The sequence below is a fragment of the Scyliorhinus torazame genome, chromosome 17 (genome assembly GCF_047496885.1).
Source record: "Scyliorhinus torazame isolate Kashiwa2021f chromosome 17, sScyTor2.1, whole genome shotgun sequence".
Classification (NCBI taxonomy): domain Eukaryota; kingdom Metazoa; phylum Chordata; class Chondrichthyes; order Carcharhiniformes; family Scyliorhinidae; genus Scyliorhinus; species Scyliorhinus torazame.
The window spans coordinates 187,861,396-187,881,319 of NC_092723.1; the positions used below are offsets into that span (position 1 = coordinate 187,861,396).

General features: G+C 46.9%; 1 protein-coding gene across 1 annotated transcript in view; it reads left to right on the top strand.

Annotated features, from left to right (window-relative positions):
* The window catches only part of LOC140394516 (uncharacterized), a 67,173-nt gene that overhangs the window by 14,446 nt on the left and 32,803 nt on the right, over positions 1-19,924 (top strand). Inside the window, exon 2 of the mRNA XM_072481859.1 lies at positions 16,619-16,869. Within this exon, the coding sequence (XP_072337960.1) occupies positions 16,633-16,869 (237 nt within the window). The 5' untranslated portion in view covers positions 16,619-16,632. The remainder of the gene's footprint in view (positions 1-16,618; positions 16,870-19,924) is intronic.

Here is a 19,924-nt window from a genome sequence, read left to right on the forward strand (position 1 = left end):
ACCTCATAACCCACTAACCCCACCTAACCTTTTTGGACACTAAAGGCAAATTAGCATGGCCAATCCACCTAAACTGCACATCTTTGGACTGTGGGAGGAAACCGGAGCACCCGGAGGAAACCCGCGCACACACGGGGAGAACGTGCAGACTCCACACAGACAGTGACCCAAACCGGGAATCGAACCAGGGGCCCTGGAGCTGTGAGGCAACTGTGTTACCATGCCAACCTGGCACCATTGTCTGAGACAATGGATCACCCGTAAAATGTAACTATGAGAACAGGGATAGTCTATTCACCTGTTCTGCCATTCACTTAGATCATGGCTAATATGTTCCTCAAACTCCATTTAACCATCATTGCTCCATATCCCTTGGTAACCATGACCATCAAATACTCATTATTCTTTGTGTGAAAACACTGCTTCCTCCTGATTTCACTCATCAATGCCCTAGTTATTTTAAGATTATTCCCCCTTGTTTTGGATCATCCCAACCAAGGGAATAGTTTATCTGCACCTATCCTATCAACTATCATTGTAACTGTGAAAACTTTGATTATATCATCCCTCAAACGTCTGAACTCGAGAAAATACAAACCAACCTGACCTTGTAATTTCCCCCTTTACACCCTGCTATTCTCACCAATCTGCATGCTACCCCCTCCAAGACCCAATTTAAATGCAATGTTCCAGATAAGTCCTGAACAAGGCTTTGTCTAACTGAAACCTCATGTCCTCACTGTTCCAATCTTCTTGAAATAAAGCCCAATATTCCAATAGCCTTTTGGATTGCTTTTTGTCCCTGTGCTTTTAATGGTGCGTGTACAAGGACATCTAAACCTATTTGTTCCTTCACAGTTCCCAGTCTCTCAGCATCAATTAAACACTCTGATTTGTCTTTGTTGGATGCAAAGTGGATGACCTCACACACTCCATCTACCACAGGTTTTCCGACTCACTTCTATCTAACTTAGTACCATCTCTAAAATTGTACAGCAAGAACTTTTCCAACAGGTTTGTTTGGGATCACTAGCTTTTGCGGAGCGCAGCTCTTTCATCAGGTGAGTGGAGAGGTTGGTTTACAACCATATATATAGACAAAGCCAATGATGCAAGATGATACTTTGAATGCGAGTCTTTGCAGGTAATTAAGTCTTTACAGATCCAGACGGAGTGACTAGTAAAATTGTACAGTTAGAATCCTGGAACTCCATCCCTAACATCACAGTGGGTTTACTTACACCACATGGACTGCAGCTGTTCAAGAAGACGGCTCACCACCACCTTCTCAAGGGTAATTAGGAATGGGCAGCAAGTGTTGGCCTAGCCTGTGACACTCTCATCCCTTGAACAAATATATTTAAAAAAAGAAACAGGCACACATTTTGTTTCATCTACATGGGTCATCAAATGAGTGGAGGCAGTGGCTGATTTATTTGGGAAGCCACCTCCATGTAACGCGCAAGTGAAAATTGTGGTACGACCCATTTCCTGCTCCTGCGAAAATAGTAGGTGCCATGTTCAGGGGCGGGACCTCCGATTTTCAGTCTCTTTCCCCCATTTGTGCAACAATGGAGAGATCGATATATAATGCAAGTCATTCATAACAGTTGGCGTAGGTCTGCCCTGTTACTACAACTGTTGTTGAGAATAATGTTACCACATCCCAGACGCTGTATTATCACAGTACTCTGTTGGTTGTGACATTGGAGAGTCACGGGTGTTGAAACTTACAGACCAGCACCTGTTAAATTTCTGTAATGTGAGTGGAAAGCTGGTGAGAGGAGGCAGCTGCTGACGAGTGTAAAATTGGGAGGCTCACTGTGAACAGTAATCAGCGTGTCAGGATCTGTGGGCAAATCCAAAACTGGTATGAATAAAACAAAAGCATTGCTTTTTTTAAAAAAAAATCTACATTTATTGAGACAAGCAGTAAGTGGAGTTTTGTAAGGGCCACGAAGAATCCAGCACGAGTTTTAAGGATACAAAGTAATAACATTTATTTACTATAACATATATACATAACAGTAGCAGTAACTTCCCTTGCTACATACTCCTTCCTCCTGGACTGGCCAGCTTATTTATACTAGGAGTTTCTCCGCCCCCCTCATTGGGGAAGCTCATACGCCCACAGGATTGTGGGATAGTCATTAGTCCACAGCCAATGGTAAGTAGGCAGGTTATAACATGGAGCTTCTGATACTATGAAAGTATTTGTTAGTGATCCTAAGAATATAACAAGTGTTTCTGTAATTGGACACTCCCAATTGGAAGTAACAGTTACAGGGGTCCTTCCCAGGAAAACGTTTTATCAATGTCAGGAGAATTCAAGGTTACCTGCCTTCAGCGTACAGAGACACGCGGAACACCAGGCCATCAAATCACCCTGCAATCTCTACATTAGTTTGGTCACACGAGTATTATTGATTCTTTCAGTTTGCTACCTGGTTATTGTTGTGTTACGCTTCTTCGTGTATCATAAGCTGCTTCCTTGACAAAGGAAGGTCCAGACTTTGTAATGAGTTCAATATGTTTATTGAACTATGAACACAGTTCTTAAATGAGTTCGACTCTCCTGCTAATCTAACTGTAGTATCTCAGTCTCACTAAACCAGTCTGCTCTAAGCCAAGTGCTGGGTGTGATGCTGTTGATCAACCCTGATGTACTCTCTAGATGTCTGTCTGTGGAAAGAGACAGTGCATGTGTGCCCTGTCCTTTTATATGGGTTGTGTAATGCCACCTCTGGGTGTCTTGACTGCTCATTGGTTGTGTCCTATTTTAAGTGTTCATTAGCTGCATGTTTGCATATCATGACATCTCCGGTGCTCCCTCTAGTGTTTACCTAGTTGTAGTGTATTTACATTAAACCCTTGTGTATATACAGTGATGCATATACCACATCCCCCCCTTTTTTCGTGTTACATATTTTCTGTACTTTGTTAAAGAAAATTGAACAAAACAGGTAGATAAGTGATGACATGTACAAGTTATGATGACATTGATAATTATACAATACCAAGTAATATTTATGAGTCCAAAATTTATGAATTGGTACGGTCAAGTGGCTATTTTCTTTTGTTGATGAAGTGGCAATGTTGATGTTGTCATTGCTTTGTGAATGCCGTCAGTGTTCCTGCGCTTGAGTAACCAAGAAGTCATCATGGGGTGTTCAAATGGTCAAATCGCTTCGTTTCTGATTTGGACTCTTTTTTTTCAATGCTTGTGGTAGCGATTCTGTATGTCATCTTTCCTGAAAGCTGGTTTGCTTGTTTGTAGTGGAGCAATCATGAGGTTGTAAGATTCATTGTCATGCCATGGTATGTTTGTGCTCTTGCCAGTGTTTTGAGCTGTGCAGTTACATTGTCCTTCATATGCAGAGTTGTACCAGGTCGTACAAGTTATTGTCCTATTGTTGTTGTTTTTGTCGTTCTGGCTGTTGCTGTTGTTGCCTTTGTTTCGCTTCTCTTTGTTGTCTTTGTTGTTGTTTTTGTAGGTTTTGTTGTTGTGTTTGTTGCGCTCAATTACCATTCCGAGTGGAGAATTCGAGTCCTTCATAAAGTTACTTGTGTCAGTGTCCTTTGTGGCATCTGCTGTTTCATTGAGCATTTCGTCTCTGATTCCTCAGTGCTCCCCATCTGGTGTCATGTCCGGTTCACTTGAATCATCTTTGGCTTGTTGATTCTCCCCGTCTGGAGCCCGTTCTGGTTCACCTGAATCATCTTTGGTTTCCTGATGGTCCTCATCTGGAGTCAAAATGTTCAAGATTTAATTTTCTTGTGGAGAGGCTCGAATGGATGAGGTTTCAATTGATGTGGTCGCACTGAACGCACTAGTAGTCTCACTTTGATTGCCGAGTGCCTCTGTACATACGAGCTGAGATCTGTCAGTCTCGCTGTGATGTTGCACATCTTGTATGGGAATTGTGATGCTTTCGTCACTTGTCTCACATACAGTGGATAGACCTTCAGTGTCTTCTTGTAGGTTAGATGAGCTGGGTAGACTGTCAGAGTCTTCTGGTTGCTCAATTAATCTGGGTAGACTGTCATAGTCTCTCTGTTCACATCAGCGTGGCAAACGTGCATCGTCTGTTGCTGGTTGCTCAGATAAGGTGGATAGACCTTCATGGTCTTGTTCATGCATGGACTGCGCTTTGGAGTCTTGAGTTGCTCCCATTGTGGAGTCTGTCAACGAGCTCGCTGTGGAGGCTTGTGTCGCTCTCTCTGTGGAGTCTGGCATCGTTCCCTGTGTGGAGTCGTGCAGTGGTCTCGCTGTGGAGTCGACCTGTGCGCTCTCAACAGAGTCGTGCAGTGGTCTCGCTGTGGAGTCTTCCATCGTTTTCTGTGTTGAGTCGTGCAGTGGTTTCGCTGTGGAGTCTTTCATTGCTCTCTGTGTGGAGTCGGGGACTCAGTGTGGTGCGTGGACCACTGGTGTGGTGTCAGGCTGCTCTCTGTGGACTTGTACCGCTCTCTGTCTCTTGGCGTCAGGCCGCAGCAGAATCCTGTACTCATGGGTCGGGATGTCGTCTATGCTGGGCTGAGGATCCTCAAATCCGAAGAACTCATCCATTTTTGTGTAGGATGCTTCAATGTACAAATCATCTCGTTGCGGTTCGGATTTGTTATGGTGCTCGCTGCGTCCAATGATGAAATCATCTTCTAAGTCGTAGTCTTCAAGGACCAAGTCATCACTTTGGGGCGGTGCTAACTGCTTGTTGCAGGGTTCTGCGGAGGTTATTTTCATCTACTGGTCAAAGTTCAGGCATTGCGCTGTCTTTCGTGGTGAAAGAATTGTGTTTTCTGGCTTTAAAACTATTCTTCATATTTTTGGACATTTCCCCTTTAAGTGGGCGTGGTCTGGGGCCTCTGGCGTCACAACGCTTGTGACGTAAAGTGTAGGAATGGATTGCCTTTCACCCCCTGCAGACAATTGACTTTGGAATCCAACTAGGAATATTGGCCTTCATAATATCCTCTGCAGCCTTAGAACATACAGTGCAGAAGGAGGCCATTCAGCCCATCAAGTCTGCATTGACCCACCCAAGCCCCCACCTCCACCCTATCCCCGTAACCCAATGACCCCTCCTAACCCTTTTGGTCACTAAGGGCAATTTATCATGGCCAATCCACCTAACCTGCACATCTTTGGACTGTGGGAGGAAACCGGAGCACCCGGAGGAAACCCACGCAGATACGGGGCGAACGTGCAGACTCCGCACAGACAGTGACCCAGCAGGGAATCAAACCTGGGACCCTGGCGCTGTGAAGCCACAGTGCTAACCACTTGTGCTACCGTGCTGCCCGGAGGATGCACTGAGGCTGTACAAGCAGGAGCTGCTGGGGAAGACCCTGCAGTGGTGGAGCCTGCCCCAGAGGAACAGGAGGCAGCTGGTGAGGATGGAGAGCCGGCCGCCCAACAGGCCGAGGAGGAGGTGGGAAGGACGCACTGCATCGGGCTTTGTATGTACTGGAAGCACCTGTCATTCTTGGACCTGCTGGACCGGGCATGTTGCCGGAGACTCTAGCTGAGCAGGGGGATATAGTGCGACGTATCTCCCGGATCATGGCACACCTGCAATCTGCTCTCAGTGGCCATCAATGTGACTGTTGCCCTGAAACTTTCCGCCACAGGGCCCTTCTAGGTGCCAATTGGGGACCTGTCTGGGATCTCGCAGACCTCGGAGCACAGGTGCATCCACGCCGTCACCGAGGCCCGATATGCCCGGTCGGCACAATATATTAAATTCGATGTGGACCGAGCCCACCAGAATGCCCGGGCAGCGGGATTCGTCACCATCACCAGAATTCCCTCCGGGTGATTGATGGGATGCATGTCCCCCTACGCGCACCGGCCCCTGACAGGCCAGTCTTCACAAACCAAACAGGATTCCACTCGATGAATGTGCAGATGGTGCGCGATCACGAGATGCACATCATGCATGTCTGTGCCCAATACCCATGCCTTCATCCTGGCATACTTGACGGTTCCTGACATCTTCACGCATCCCCGGGTGAGAAATTCGCTCCTGGGCGGCAGGGGCTATCCACTGGGGTCATGGCAGGTGCCCCATTATCTCCTCCTCCCTCGGGGTGTTCAATGGCCCCAGGCTACTCTGTAGGACTGGGGTGCGACCGGAACAAACTCCGGGGCTCCCCTGCCACATGGCGCTGCCAGTCCTGGAGGCCCATTCTCGTATCGACGAGGGTCTCCATGCTCGCGAACATGGAGCACAGGCACTGGGCCAACTCCCTCTGGGACTGGTGCAGCTCAGCCAGCACCAGGCACTGCGACGGCGCCTTCAGCTATAATCCATTGTGACTGGGCCACGCTGAGAAGTGCCGCTGCACTGTCCAAGTGGCCCTGGTACATAGCTGCCTGTGACAGGGCAGCCCTGTCCTGTGCCTTGGCCACTGCCTGCACAGAGTGACCCAAGTCTCGGACATCCTGACAATTACACAGTGTTCTCTCCATTTGCAGTTCATGGCCAATACCTTCTCCCCCAAAGCCTCCACTGCGGACGCCACCCGTGCGGTGTTGGCCTGGGGGGCACGCATGGTCGGCACCGCCTCCTGCCCTGCACGTGGTTGGACTCCTCCAACGGCACCTCCTAGCGTTGGATGGTTGCTGACAGCCCCTCATGTCATCTCTGTGTCTGCAACTCCATTATCGATGGGACCGCCGTTTCCAGAAGCCCGACACCCGTCTGGACAGCAGCTAGGCCTGAGGTTGGGACCCTCCTCTGACTGTCCGGCCCCTTGGGGGTTCTTACCTCCACCTGATGTACTGCAGCACGTGAATGGTGCGCACCAGCTAGTGCCCAACCGAGGTGAGTGTCTCTGAGATGGTGGAGAGTGTTGGTGCCAGGTTTGCCATGGGAAACTGAAACGCAGTGGGTCTCACTTGATTGCCCGATTCCGATCTGCACCTATTTTTTTAAATAAATGTTTTATTGAGGTATTTCTTTGGCATTTTAACAGCAACAAAACCAACAACCGATCTCCACCTTGATGACTGCCCTCTCTCTGGGCCCAGCGATCAGGTCCAGTGAGGGAGGGGCCGCAGGTCCAGCGGTCTTCTCTCTCTCTCTCTCCGGTTATGCGCTGCCTTCTCCTGGAAGTTGGAGGGATAGACAGAAAGTGCACAGTGTTAGACAGTTGGACACGGGCAGCAGGGGGTAGGCAGCTGGTGGTCTTCGTGTTCAGGGCACTCAGCCATGGCAGGCGTTATGGATGCTGACTTGTGATGCAGGGTGGGACGTGTGCACACTGCCAGCGGGTGGGGTTCGGTCGTCCTCCGGGTTGGGAAGGGGTACAGGTGTTTGGGACAGGGGTTGGTGCCAGGGGCACAGTGCTGCCTACTCACCCGGGTCGCTTTGAGGTTGGAGTGGAGCCCACAGTACTCATGGCCTCTGCCATCTATGCCCAGGCTCGGTGTAGTGGCGGGTGGCAACCTTCTTTCCATCTCGGGGAATAGGGTGGGCCGCCTCTCCTCCACGGCGACCATTAAGGCCTCGAGCTCCACATCCACGAACCGGGGTGCCGCTGATCTTGCTGCCATCTTGTTGACTGGGATGAGTGTGTGTGGGGGGGGGAGTGGAGTGCTGATATGTGACTGCAGCTTGTCAGCTCGAGTGTCAATCCCGAGTCTGGCAAATCAGGGGTGGGATTCTCCGACCCCCCCGCCGGGGCGGAGAATCGCCAGTGGGGTGGCGTGAATCCCGCCCCCGCCGGCCGCCGAATTCTCCGGCACCGAAAATTTGGCGGGGCGGGAATCGCGCCGCGCCAGTCGGCGGGCCCCCCCTCCGGCGATTCTCCGGCCCGCAATGGGCCGAAGTCCCGCTGCTGGAATGCCAGTCCCGCCGGCGTGAATCAAACCACCTACCTTACCGGCGGGTCTAGCAGCGCCGGGCGGTTTCTGGGTTCCTGGGGGGGGCGCGGGGCGATCTGGCCCCGGGGGGTGCCCCCACGGTGGCCTGGCCCGCGATCGGGGCCCACCGATCCGCGGGCGGGCCTGTGCTGTGGGGGCACTCTTTTCCCTCCGCCTCGGCCACAGTCTTCAGCATGGCGGACGCGGAAGAGACACCCCCCCCCCTGCGCATGCACAGGGATGACGTCAGTAGCCGCTGATGCTCCCGTGCAGGCGCGGTCTTCGGCCGCCCGGCGAAGTCCTTTCGGCCCCAGCTGGCGTGGCGCCAAATGCCTTTCCCGCTGGTCGGCGGCGGGCAAACCACTCCAGTGCGGTGCTAGCCCCTGAAGGTGAGGGCTTGGCCCCTAAAGGTGCGGAGAAATCCGCACCTTTGGGGCGGCCCAACGCCGGAGTGGTTCCCGCCACTTCCTCCCGCCGGGATCCCCCGCCCCGCCGGGTAGGGGAGAATCCCGGCCCTGATATTGATTTTAATTGGAATCTATCGAGTTCCACGTGGCGATGAGGCTGGCCCATTAATGGATCATGAATTGTTCTGAGACGGGCGCCAATTTAGTTGTTGTAGAAGCCCATCGATTCAGTCCCGGCGTCAACACTTAGTTTTTGAAACGGAGAATCCGGCCCAATGTTGAAAATTGTAATTTTTAATTTTAGAGTACCCAATTATTTTTTTTTCCCAATTAAGGGGCAATTTAGCGTGGCCAATCCACCGACCCTGCACATCTTTGGGTTGTTGGGGCGAAACCCACGCAAACAGGGGGAGACCAATGTTGAACATATTAGTAGCCACCAGCAAACAAGTATGTCACACTCATAAGTAGAATATTCATCAGGAACAAAAAGAGTAATTAATTTAGGTTGTTCTTGATTGGAGCTACATCTCCACCCCATGAAGATGCATTGGATTCTACATTCACACCTCTATCGTAGCACATCTACTTTTGCCAACAGGATACAATGCCTTTGTCTAAAGACTGATTCAAGCCAGATTTGTCCAGCTCTGCAGTACAGCACTTGGCCAGTGTTGCTAACTTAAGGTCACTTCCTGTTCTGTTTCTTGAATATGTCAATACTTTCCAATTTTTCTTAGACTTGTCTGTTTTACGATAGCTATCACCCTACCTTTAACTATTTCAACACACTCTCCTGAATTCAAGTTTAATTTAAGATTCTGTTGTCTAAACTCAGTTTTACAGGAATTCCGTTCATTCACTGTTTCTGCACCAACTGCCCTACCTTGGAATGATTGATGTAAAAAATGGAAAACGTACAGTTGTGAAGACTTGCGGTGATATTTATCATCCCGCTCCCTGTGACAAGTGTGATCACCTTCTGTAGTTACGGCATCACACCTGTCATTTCGGGGCAACTTTTAATTTTTAGCCACGTTACCACTTTGTGACAAAACATTATAAATGGCAGCAACTGAGTTAAAAAGGTAACAGTTTAATTTGTGGATCCTTTAAGTTCCATCAACAAGGAAACTAATTTTAGTGGCACTTGACTTATTTTGCTGCAGGTACGTTACCTTGTCAGACTTTCGGGCTGATTGAAATTCTGAATATTAACCAGAAAATCGAAATACAGTGTCACTCCACTGACATCTGCTTGTCATATCTATTAGGCCATATTCTTCTGGCATAGTAATGGCATGTGAATGACGCACATTATTTTAATATGAAAATTCGCCAGCATCTTGTTTTCCTGTGAATTGCAAATCACGACAAGTTGCTGGACAATTTGGCTCACTTTGTGAAAACAGCATTGCATCCTTAATCTCCCTTTCACTTTCACAAAATTGCTGTTGTTGTACATCAGCTTTCTATGAAATTCACCACAGGAAGTTAAGCCCAGTAATTTCTAGCATAAGCATCCTTTTAATTGTATGATAATAGCCTGGAAAGTTAGCTGTTAAAAGTGTTCTTTAAAAGTCTTCCTTCAGATAATGAATTGTTGGAGACTTTGACAATGTCAAATTTTATATTTTTGCTGTCTTTTCTGGGGGGGTTTCTATTTTTTTTGCAAATATTAGGATTATAAGATTGTTATGTTTGGGACTATGTCTTTAACTGAGGGTAAAATGAAGAGGGCCATGTGGTCTTAGAATCATGGAATCACTACAGTGCAGAAGGAGGCCATTTGGCCCATCGAGTCAACTGTCTCTCTGAAAGCACACCCTACCTCGGTCCGCGCCCCCATCCTATCCCCATAACTCCACTTAACCTGTTGAACACTAAGGGCCAATTTAGCATGGCTAATCTGCCTAACCATCTTTGGATTGTGGGAGGAAACCGGAGTGCCCGGAGGAAACCCATGCTGACACGGGGAGAATGTGCAGACTCCACACAGTGACCCAAGGCCGGAATCGAGCCAGGGCCCCTGTGCTGTGAAGCAACTGTGCTAACCGCTATGCCTCCATGCCGCCCTTCTTTTCTGAAGTCTATCTAGCAACAGGCTTGGGTGACATGACTGTGAAAGTTTAAAAGGAGTTCTGGGGTGTTCTGCTGTAAAGAAGGTACAAGCTGTTTCCAGTTGGAGACAATGGAGGCAGCATTTGTGTTTACAGTACTTAAACTGTTAGTCTCCAAAGTCTCAAGGAAGGTGCTGAGAATGTGAGGTTGTAAACTGCCTATTTAATTACAAGATGGAGTAAAATTGGAGTCTCAAGGGCAGCTATTCAACATTTCTACCTGGTTATAAGGCCCAATGTAACTCATGTTGCCATGGTGATGGGCATTGATAGGGGAAGGGTTTCTAAGATAGTCTGATAACTCAGACACAGATAGTCTGCCAGGACCCGGGAGAGAGAGAGAGCAGCTAGAGGCCAAAAGTTTGTATGGTTCACTTTGAGAGGTAAGAATCAATTTAGACTGGTTCCCGAAGAGTTGAATATCTGCTTATGGGATGCTGTACTTATGAAGTGGGTTTTTTGGGTAGTGTTAAAAGTAAACGGGGAAAATTCTGTTCTGTAGTTTAAAATATACAGAGATGTTTAAATAATAGTGCATTTAGTCTGTTTGTTACAGCAAAGTCTTAAAACATGAACTCTTGTCATGTCATCCTTTCAGTTATTAAGTAGGTATTCAAATTTATTTTTAAAAGTTACTGGTCTCTATGTGAAACTTTAAATTCAATTTTTCTCTCCCTCTCTTGTTTATTTATTTATTTATTTATTTTTCAATTAAGGGGCAATTTTGTGTGGCCAATTCACCTACCCTGCACATTTCACAAATGCATCAACTCACAGCCTTTCTGGAGATAGATAAAGAGATGAACAGCAGGTCCTTCCCCTGAGTGTCCAAGATTCAAACTCTGCCTTCCTTAGGTCTCTGGAAATCTCGCCACTCAGGCAGGATCCAATCATCACCTGTTACCCGGCAGAATACGGCCTTTTGGCCAATTCACTGGCCACCAGCCAATCAATCGAACCTAGTCCCATCCCATCTCTCAGGTGCCGAAAAGTCTGGGTCTTGCTGTGCAGTGCTAGCAGCACCACATATTATATCGCAACTTCTTGAATTTCTCATTCTCTCTGCTGCTTGACTTAAAGACACATGTCCATTAAGCATCCATGGATAAAAAAAATGGCACTGTGATCACGTCAAAAATAAAGGTAGGGGAAATAAGGGAATGAACAGGAAGGGCCCTGATAGACTGAGTTGACACTGAATTTGTTGCCTTTAACCTCCTTCGCAATCCCTGTTTATCTCTCAATCCTTAATTCCCATTGGATGGACTGTGTATCTCCTCTACCAATCATTCACCCATGTCCCTGTTGTCCTGTTGCCCTCACTTTTCTGCACTCCCAGCAACTCTTGGCAAAAGCTTTTGAGCTGAAGGATGCAAGAGAAAGTCCAAATTGCCTGGCCCGACATGCAATGTCATTCTGTAGCAAACTGTGGCCCACAAAAGCTGATGCCTTGACTGATATTTGAAGCTGTTGTAGCCAATAATTGATAGATTTAAATTTCTGTGGGCTGTGACAGGGAGTAATTCGAGAAAACAATAATATTATTTAAACATAAAATAAGAAAGTATAAAATAAAATTAAATGTATATATTGAAATAATGTGGAAATATTGGTAGCGCAGAATACAGTTTGAATAACATTTGTTATTTGAAGTTTGAAGACTTCAAGTATTGCCCATGATAATGGCATGACAGAGTGGCTAGATTCTGTGGAGAGCAGTGGAAAATGGCACGAGTCCTTTGTGACACTTGAAACTTCCCATGTTGAAATTTATGGTTATCTGCAACTATAAACAGGGGATCTTGGATCAATGGTGAAAATCCATAACCAGTCAGATTAAAAAATGCTTGCTGAGCCCAGCAGAGTGTTCACCAGGTAGTGTTAAGCAGAATATTTAAATCTGTGTTAAATTATGTGCAAAGAATGAAAGAAAGAGAGGATTAAGAAAAAGAGGGCATTAACTTTTCTGTTACATTTAGTGGGTATCGATTATTTACACATTTCACATTCAATCCCATTTACCTATTTGAATGCAGATGCCTTATCCAGAATCACAGAGCCAGGGAACCCACCAGCTTAGCAAACCCGACTTTGGAAAAACTGTCTGGAGAGTCAGATTTCCATTCTGCGGGTGGGTGCAGGTGGTAACGGGATTCGGGGCCCCCGTGTTTGGGGGCAGCCACAGGGGTTATCGGATGCAGAGGCCGGCGGTGTGAAAGGCCTGCCTCGGTGTGCCAGGATTTTGTTGCGGTTTTAAAAAAAAGAACAAAAAACAGCTCCCCAGCCCTAACTCCTCACATCATCTCACCCCCCCCCCCCTCTGCCTGCACACTACCCATACCCTCTACATGCCAATCCATGCCTCCTGAAACAACCTTCATATGCTCCAATCCAACCTTTGCCCCTCTTACCCCCCTCCTATGGCCTATGTACCCTCCACCCTTTGTCCTTACACTATCCATGCCAACTCACCCAGTCTCCACCATAGGCAGACAGACGATTCTGTGGCCGCAAAAGAGACTCCAGGCTGGTATGTTGCCTCCCTGGTGCCAGGGTCAGGGTTATCACAGAACGACTGCAGGGCATCCTGAAGGGGGAGGGAAAACGATTTTCATTTCATTTTCATTTCAAACAGCCAGATATTGTGGTACACATTGGCACCAACGATATAGGTAGAAAGGGGGATGAGGTCCTGCAAGCAAAATTTAGGGATCTAGGAAGTAGATTTAAAAAGAGGACCCAGAAGGTAATAATCTCTGAATTACCTGTGGTGCCATGTGCTAGCGAGTATAGAAATAAGAGGTTAACCCAGATGAATGCGTGGCTAGAGAAATGGCGCAGGAGGGAGGGCTTTAGATTTTTGGGACATTGGGACAGTTTTGGGGGATGGTGGAACTTGTACAAGGTGGACAGGTTGCACCTGAACCGAAATGGGACCAGCATCTTTGCAGGGAGGTTTGCTAGTGTTGTTGAGTAGTGTTTCAACTAACTTGGCAGGGGGGTGGGATCCTGAGAGAAGGTTCAGTAGGGGGAGATGTTCAGCCAAAGTTAGAAGAGACAAGTGAGTCAAGAAGGCACAGGAGTTATAGACCAGTTAAATCACACGGGAGTTTGGCAGGATTGGATATTTATTTTAATGCATGTCTGACGAACAAGGCAGATGAGTTGGGGGCACAAATTAAAACATGGGGGTATGATGTCATTGCTGTCACTGGGATATGGTTGAGAGGGGCAGGGTTGGTAGCTCAATATATAGGATATAGGATCTTCAAGCGACATGGGCAAGGAGGTAAACAAGGAGGGGGTTGTCACAGTTTTGATCAGGGAATCAATTACAGCAGTAAGGAGAGATGACATTATAAATGAAGCCATATGGGTAGAACCTAAAAACCAAAAAGGAGCAATCACATTGATGGGAGTGTTCTATAGGCTCCCTAACAGTCCGAGAGAAATAGAAGAGCAGATATGTAGACAAATTTCAGAGAAGTATAAAAGTAATAGGGTAGTGATAGTGGGGGATTTCAATTTCCCCACCATTAACTGGGGTGTCATAGTGGGAAAGGTTTAGAGGGGGTGAAATTCTAGAAATGTGTCCAGGAGAACTTTTTAAGCCAATACTTAGAAGGTCCTCCAAGAGACCGGCGGTCCTGGACTTAATTTTAGGTAACAAAGCCGGGCAAGTGGTTGGCTTATCAGTGGGGGAGCCTTTTGCAGACAGTGATCATAACTCTGTTAGATTCAAGATTGTTATGGAAAAGGACATGATTGAAATGTGCAAAATTATGAGGGGCTTGGATGGAGTAGACAGGAAGAAACGTTTCCCCTTGGTGGAGGAAGCAATGACCAGGGCGCATAGATTTAAGGTTAGGGCAGGAGGTTTAGAGGGGATGTGAAGGAAAATCTTTTCACCCCAAGGATGGTGAGAGTCTGGAACTCACTGTCAGAAAGGGTGGTGCAGGCAGAGACCCTCATAACATTTAAGAATTATTCAGGTGTACACATGCAATGCCAAGGGTTACAAGGCTATGGGCCAAGTGCTGTAAAATGGGTCTCAAATATTTAGGTGTTTTTGACCGCCGCAGATGTGCTGTGCTGTTGACCTCTATGACCATCTTCTTGAGGGCAATTAGAGATGGACAATAAATGCTAGCCCAGATCCCATGAACAAATAAAAAAGTTCACATGCATTCCTTTAATTACTTAATCCTTTATAAAAACAAAACATTTGTATTCATAGCCCCACGTCAAAGACTTTATAACCAGTTGGAGCTATGAATCAAACTGAATTGACAACCACCCCACTGTGATAATGATAGGTTATGGAATAAGCCATTATGCAGAAATCTTATAATGATAAATCTCTGCCATATGTCAGTAGACAGAGTGAAATAGCAAACACTGATTTTAACTGCATACTGCTTATTTTAATCTAAAGGCCAGAGATGTAACAACTTTGACAACTTGATAGTTCCCTTGACAGCTTGACAGTTCGAATGACTTTAACCACTTTTTATGCACATTCATGTCTACTTTAAACAATCCCAAAAGGCACTTGACCTGTCTAAAGAGTTAGCCTACCTTTCCAGAGACACCTTTAGAACTTCCCTTGAAAGATTTAAAATCCACAAGAATGCTTTGGCCATTCCAGTTACAAAAATTGGATTTGTTTGTAGTCAGCTACATTTTTACAGGTGCAACTGCCTCCGTGAGTCATAGATGTGCAAACTACAAACCGCCCCCCCAACCCCATTGAAACTGGTGAATGCTGGGTTGGAATTGGATCTCTGGCGCCATTTTGGCTAATTAAGACCCTCTCAGGCTCAATGAAAATTCAGGCAGCACCTGAACGAGATACCGTTTTCTGGAGAAGACAGTCGGTCAGCAACTTACTGATTTCCACCTTTAACTACATTTGTCTGGTTGTATCATTTACTGATATGGGGCGAAATTCTCTGGAAACGGCGCGATGTCCGCCGACTGGCGCCCAAAACGGCGCAAATCAGTGGGGCATCCCGCCGCCCCAAAGGTGCAGAATGCTCCGCATCTTTGGGGGCCGAGCCCCAACCTTAAGGGGCTAGGCCGGCGCCGGACGAATTTCCGCCCCGCCAGCTGGCGGAAAAGGCCTTTGGTGCCCCGCCAGCTGGCGCGGAAATGACATCTCCGGGCGGCGCATGCGCGGGAGCGTTAGCGGCCGCTGACGGCATTCCCGCGCATACGCATTGGAGGGAGTCTCTTCTGCCTCTGCCATGGTGGAGACCGTGGCGAAGGCGGAAGGGAAAGAGTGCCCCCACGGCACAGGCCCGCCCGCGGATCGGTGGGCCCCGATCGCGGGCCAGCCACCGTAGGGGCACCCCCCGGGGCCAGATCGCCCCGCGCCCCCCCAGGACCCCGGAGCCCGCCCGCGCCGCCTTGTCCCGCCGGTAAGGTAGGTGGTTTAATCTACGCCGGCGGGACAGGCATTTTAGCGGCAGGACTTCGGCCCATCCGGGCCGGAGAATCGCGTGGGGGGGCCCGCCAACCGGCACGGCGCGATTCCCGCCCCCGCCGAATATCCGGTGCCGGAGACTTCGGCAACCGGCAGGGGCGGGATTCACGCCAGCCCCCGGCGATTCTCCGACCCAGTGGGGGTTCGGAGAATCTCGCCCCTGATGTCTAAAGTATTCTACTGCTGCAGTGCACTTAACATATCTCTTCAAGATCGCATAGATTAAAAGCTGTAAATGCTGAGGTCAATCGGGATACCATTGTCAGACAGATGTTTGAGGGTTGCGAGATTTTTGTAAATGTTTCACTCTAGCTCAGGTGAGAACAGCATGGACCAACTGGCTTCTCTTTGTTATACTCCAGTATGGCTGATATATATGAATTCAAGAATTACAGATGAATATTATAATTGAGTGATTTTTTTAAGCTTTTATTGCAAGAGTTAAAAATAAAGGCCAGCCACACATGCAAAATTCTTTGGCCCGTTTGAGCTCCATGTTAGTAGCTTAAGATATTAAACAAGCTAATTAAATTCCAACCTTGTTACTCAACCATCAGATGAGCAATTTCTAATATTCTGAGTGAACGTTGTGATGCAAATAAGCTTCTATCAGCAAAACTACTGTTTGAAAACAGTATATTGCACAATTTGAACATTTTGGCTGTAGGATATTAATTCGGCATAAGAGCCCTTATAAATATTGTCTATTCAAATTAAATTTGCTTTTTCTGTATCATCACAGTTTAATTGTACAACATGCCAAATCAAGAATGCATCCAGATGTTAGCTGGCTTTGGTAAAGGCTGCAGCACCAACACAATTCTCACTGACCAGGCCAAGGATATAACTGTGCTCAGGGATCAACCTTATCGGACAAACATTTCGAAGGAAGTAGAGCCTGTGAGCCACCTTGGTGCCAGACCTATGCATAGAAGTACACTGATACTGGAAAAAAGACCTGCTGTAACAGATTATACAAGCTCCTATAAGCAAGTAAGCTCCCTGATAGGCATTTTATGCCTTTACAGAAATAAATGTTAGTTGTCTATAATAATTGTGATGTGGAGATGCCTTTGCTGGACTGGGGTGGGCAGAGTAAGAGGTCTCACAACACCAGGTTAAAGTCCAACTGGTTAAAGTTCACTGATGGAAAGAGAGTAGAAACGGGGCATTGAGTATAAAAATTGGCAAGTCATGTTGCAGCTGTATAGAACCTTAGTTAGGCCACACTTGGAGTATAGTGTTCAATTCTGGTCCACTACCAGAAGGATGTGGAGGCTTTAGAGAGGGTGCAGAAGTGATTTACCAGGATGTTGCCTGGTATGGAGAGCATTAGCTATGAGGAGAGGTTGAATAAACTTGAATTATTCTCACTGGAACGAAGGAGATTGAGGGGCGACGTGATAGAGATCTATAAGATTATGAGGGGCATAGACAGAGTGGATAGTCAGAGACTTTTTCCCAGGGTAGAGGGGTCAATTACTCGGGGGCATAGGTTTAAGGTGAGAGGGGCAAGGTTTAGAGGAGATGTACGAAGTAAGTTTTTTCCACAGAGGGTAGTGGGTGCCTGGAACTCGCTGCCGGAGGAGGTGGTGGAAGCAGCGACGATAGTGACATTTAAGGGGCATCTTGACAAATACATGAATAGGATGGGAATAGAGGGATACGGACCCAGGAAGTGTAGAAGATTGTAGTTTAGTTGGGCAGCATGGTCGGCACGGGCTTGGAGGGCCGAAGGGCCTGTTCCTGTGCTTTTCTTTGTTCTTTGTTTGTTGTTTTTGTTGATGAAGGAGCAGCGCTCCGAAAGCTTGTGATTTCAAATAAGCCTGTTGGAATTTAAGCTGGTGCTGTGAGACTTCTTACTGTAATAAATGCAGCATTTAATGTGCTGAACTGTATCAGCCTTGGCGCATTTCTGTTTTCAGTTCAAATCATCTTTTTGTCCTCCTATTTTCTCTCCACAGCCCATGGTGTCGGCACCGTGAACACTACTTTTAATATTGTTCAACCCAGGAGATTACAACATTGATCGTTTCGACATGACCACTCTCTTTCCATCAGTGAGCATCTAAAATGTGTTCACTGTTTAAATTTTAGTCCCTATTGTCCCTTCAGCCACACATGACTGAGAATCCCACATCAAACACAACCGTCTTCCTCACATTCACACCGCCACTAATTGAATAGGGCTGTAGAATTTACCTATTCATCGACCCATGAGAATAACACCAAACACATCTTTTTCAATTGTTGGTGCCACTTTGATTAATCGTCATGCACTATTTTCTACAGCACCTAATTCTGACCTAAATGATGATCAGTTTTATTACCTCCCCAACTGAAAGTGGGCAGCGATAATGTTTGCAACCCCGTTTTATAGTCTGTTTGTCTGCAAACAATATGGATTGTTTTATTTTTTCAACTTTGTAATTACAGTGCAGCAGCCAAGCTTAAGCTGCATATGGAAATAATCATAGAAGAATCATAGAAGTTTACAGCATGGAAACAGGCCCTTCGGCCCAACCAGTCCATGCCGCCCAGTTTTTACCATTAAGCTAGTCCCAGTTGCCCGCACTTGGCCCATAACCCTCTATACCCATCTTACCCATGTAACTATCTAAATGCTTTTTGAAAGACACAATTGTACCCGCCTCTACTACTACCTCTGGCAGCCCATTCCAGACACTCACTACCCTCTGAGTGAAGAAATTGCCCCTCTGGGCCCTTCTGAATCTCTCCCCTCTCACCTTAAACCTATGCCCTCTAGTTTTAGACTCCCCTACCTTTGGGAAAAGATGTTGACTATCTACCTTATCTATGCCCCTCATTATTTTATAGACCTCTATAAGATCACCCCTAAGCCTCCTACGCTCCAGGGAAAAAAGTCCCAGTCTATCCAGCCTCTCCTTATAACTCAAACCATCAAGTCCCGGCAACATCCTAGTAAATCTTTTCTGCACTCTTTCTAGTTTAATAATATCCTTTCTATAATAGGGTGACCAGAACTGCACACAGTATTCCAAGTGTGGCCGTACCAATGTCTTGTACAACTTCAACAAGACGTCCCAACTCCTATATTCAATGTTCTGACCAATGAAACCAAGCATGCCGAATGCCTTCTTCACCACCCTGTCCACCTGCGACTCCACCTTCAAGGAGCTATGAACCTGTACTCCTAGATCTCTTTGTTCTATAACTCTCCCCAACGCCATACCATTAACTGAGTAGGTCCTGTCCTGATTCGATCTGCCAAAATGCATCACCTCACATTTATCTAAATTAAACTCCATCTGCCATTCGTCGGCCCACTGGCCTAATTGATCAAGATCCCGTTGCAATCCTAGATAACCTTCTTCACTATCCACTGTGCCACCAATCTTGGTGTCATCTGCAAACTTACTAACCATGCCTCCTAAATTCTCATCCAAATCATTAATATAAATCACAAATAACAGTGGACCCAGCACCGATCCCTGAGGCACACCACTGGTCACAGGCCTCCAGTTTGAAAAACAACCCTCTACAACCACCCTCTGCCTTCTGTCGTCCAGCCAATTTTGAATCCAATTGGCAACCTCACCCTGGATCCCGTGAGCTTTAACCTTCTGCAACAACCTACCATGCGGTACCTTGTCAAAGGCTTTGCTAAAGTCCATGTAGACAACGTCTACTGCACTGCCCTCATCTACCTTCTTGGTCACTCCCTCAAAAAACTCAATCAAATTTGTGAGACATGATTTTCCACGCACAAAGCCATGCTGACTGCCCCGAATCAGTCCTTGCCTCTCTAAATGCTTGTAGATCCTGTCTCTCAGAATACCTTCTAGCAACTTACCTACTACAGACGTTAGGCTCACCGGTCTGTAGTTCCCAGGCTTGAACAATGTTGAATAAACAGCGGTATGTGCACTACAAAGTGTATTCCCCATCTATAGATTTCACTTTGAGCTAAAGGGGCATTTCAAATGTAAGCTTCTTGCTTCTTATGATATAAGGAAAACTCTGCGAAGGTTCCTGCTCTGATGTTCAATCAACACTTCGTCCAGTA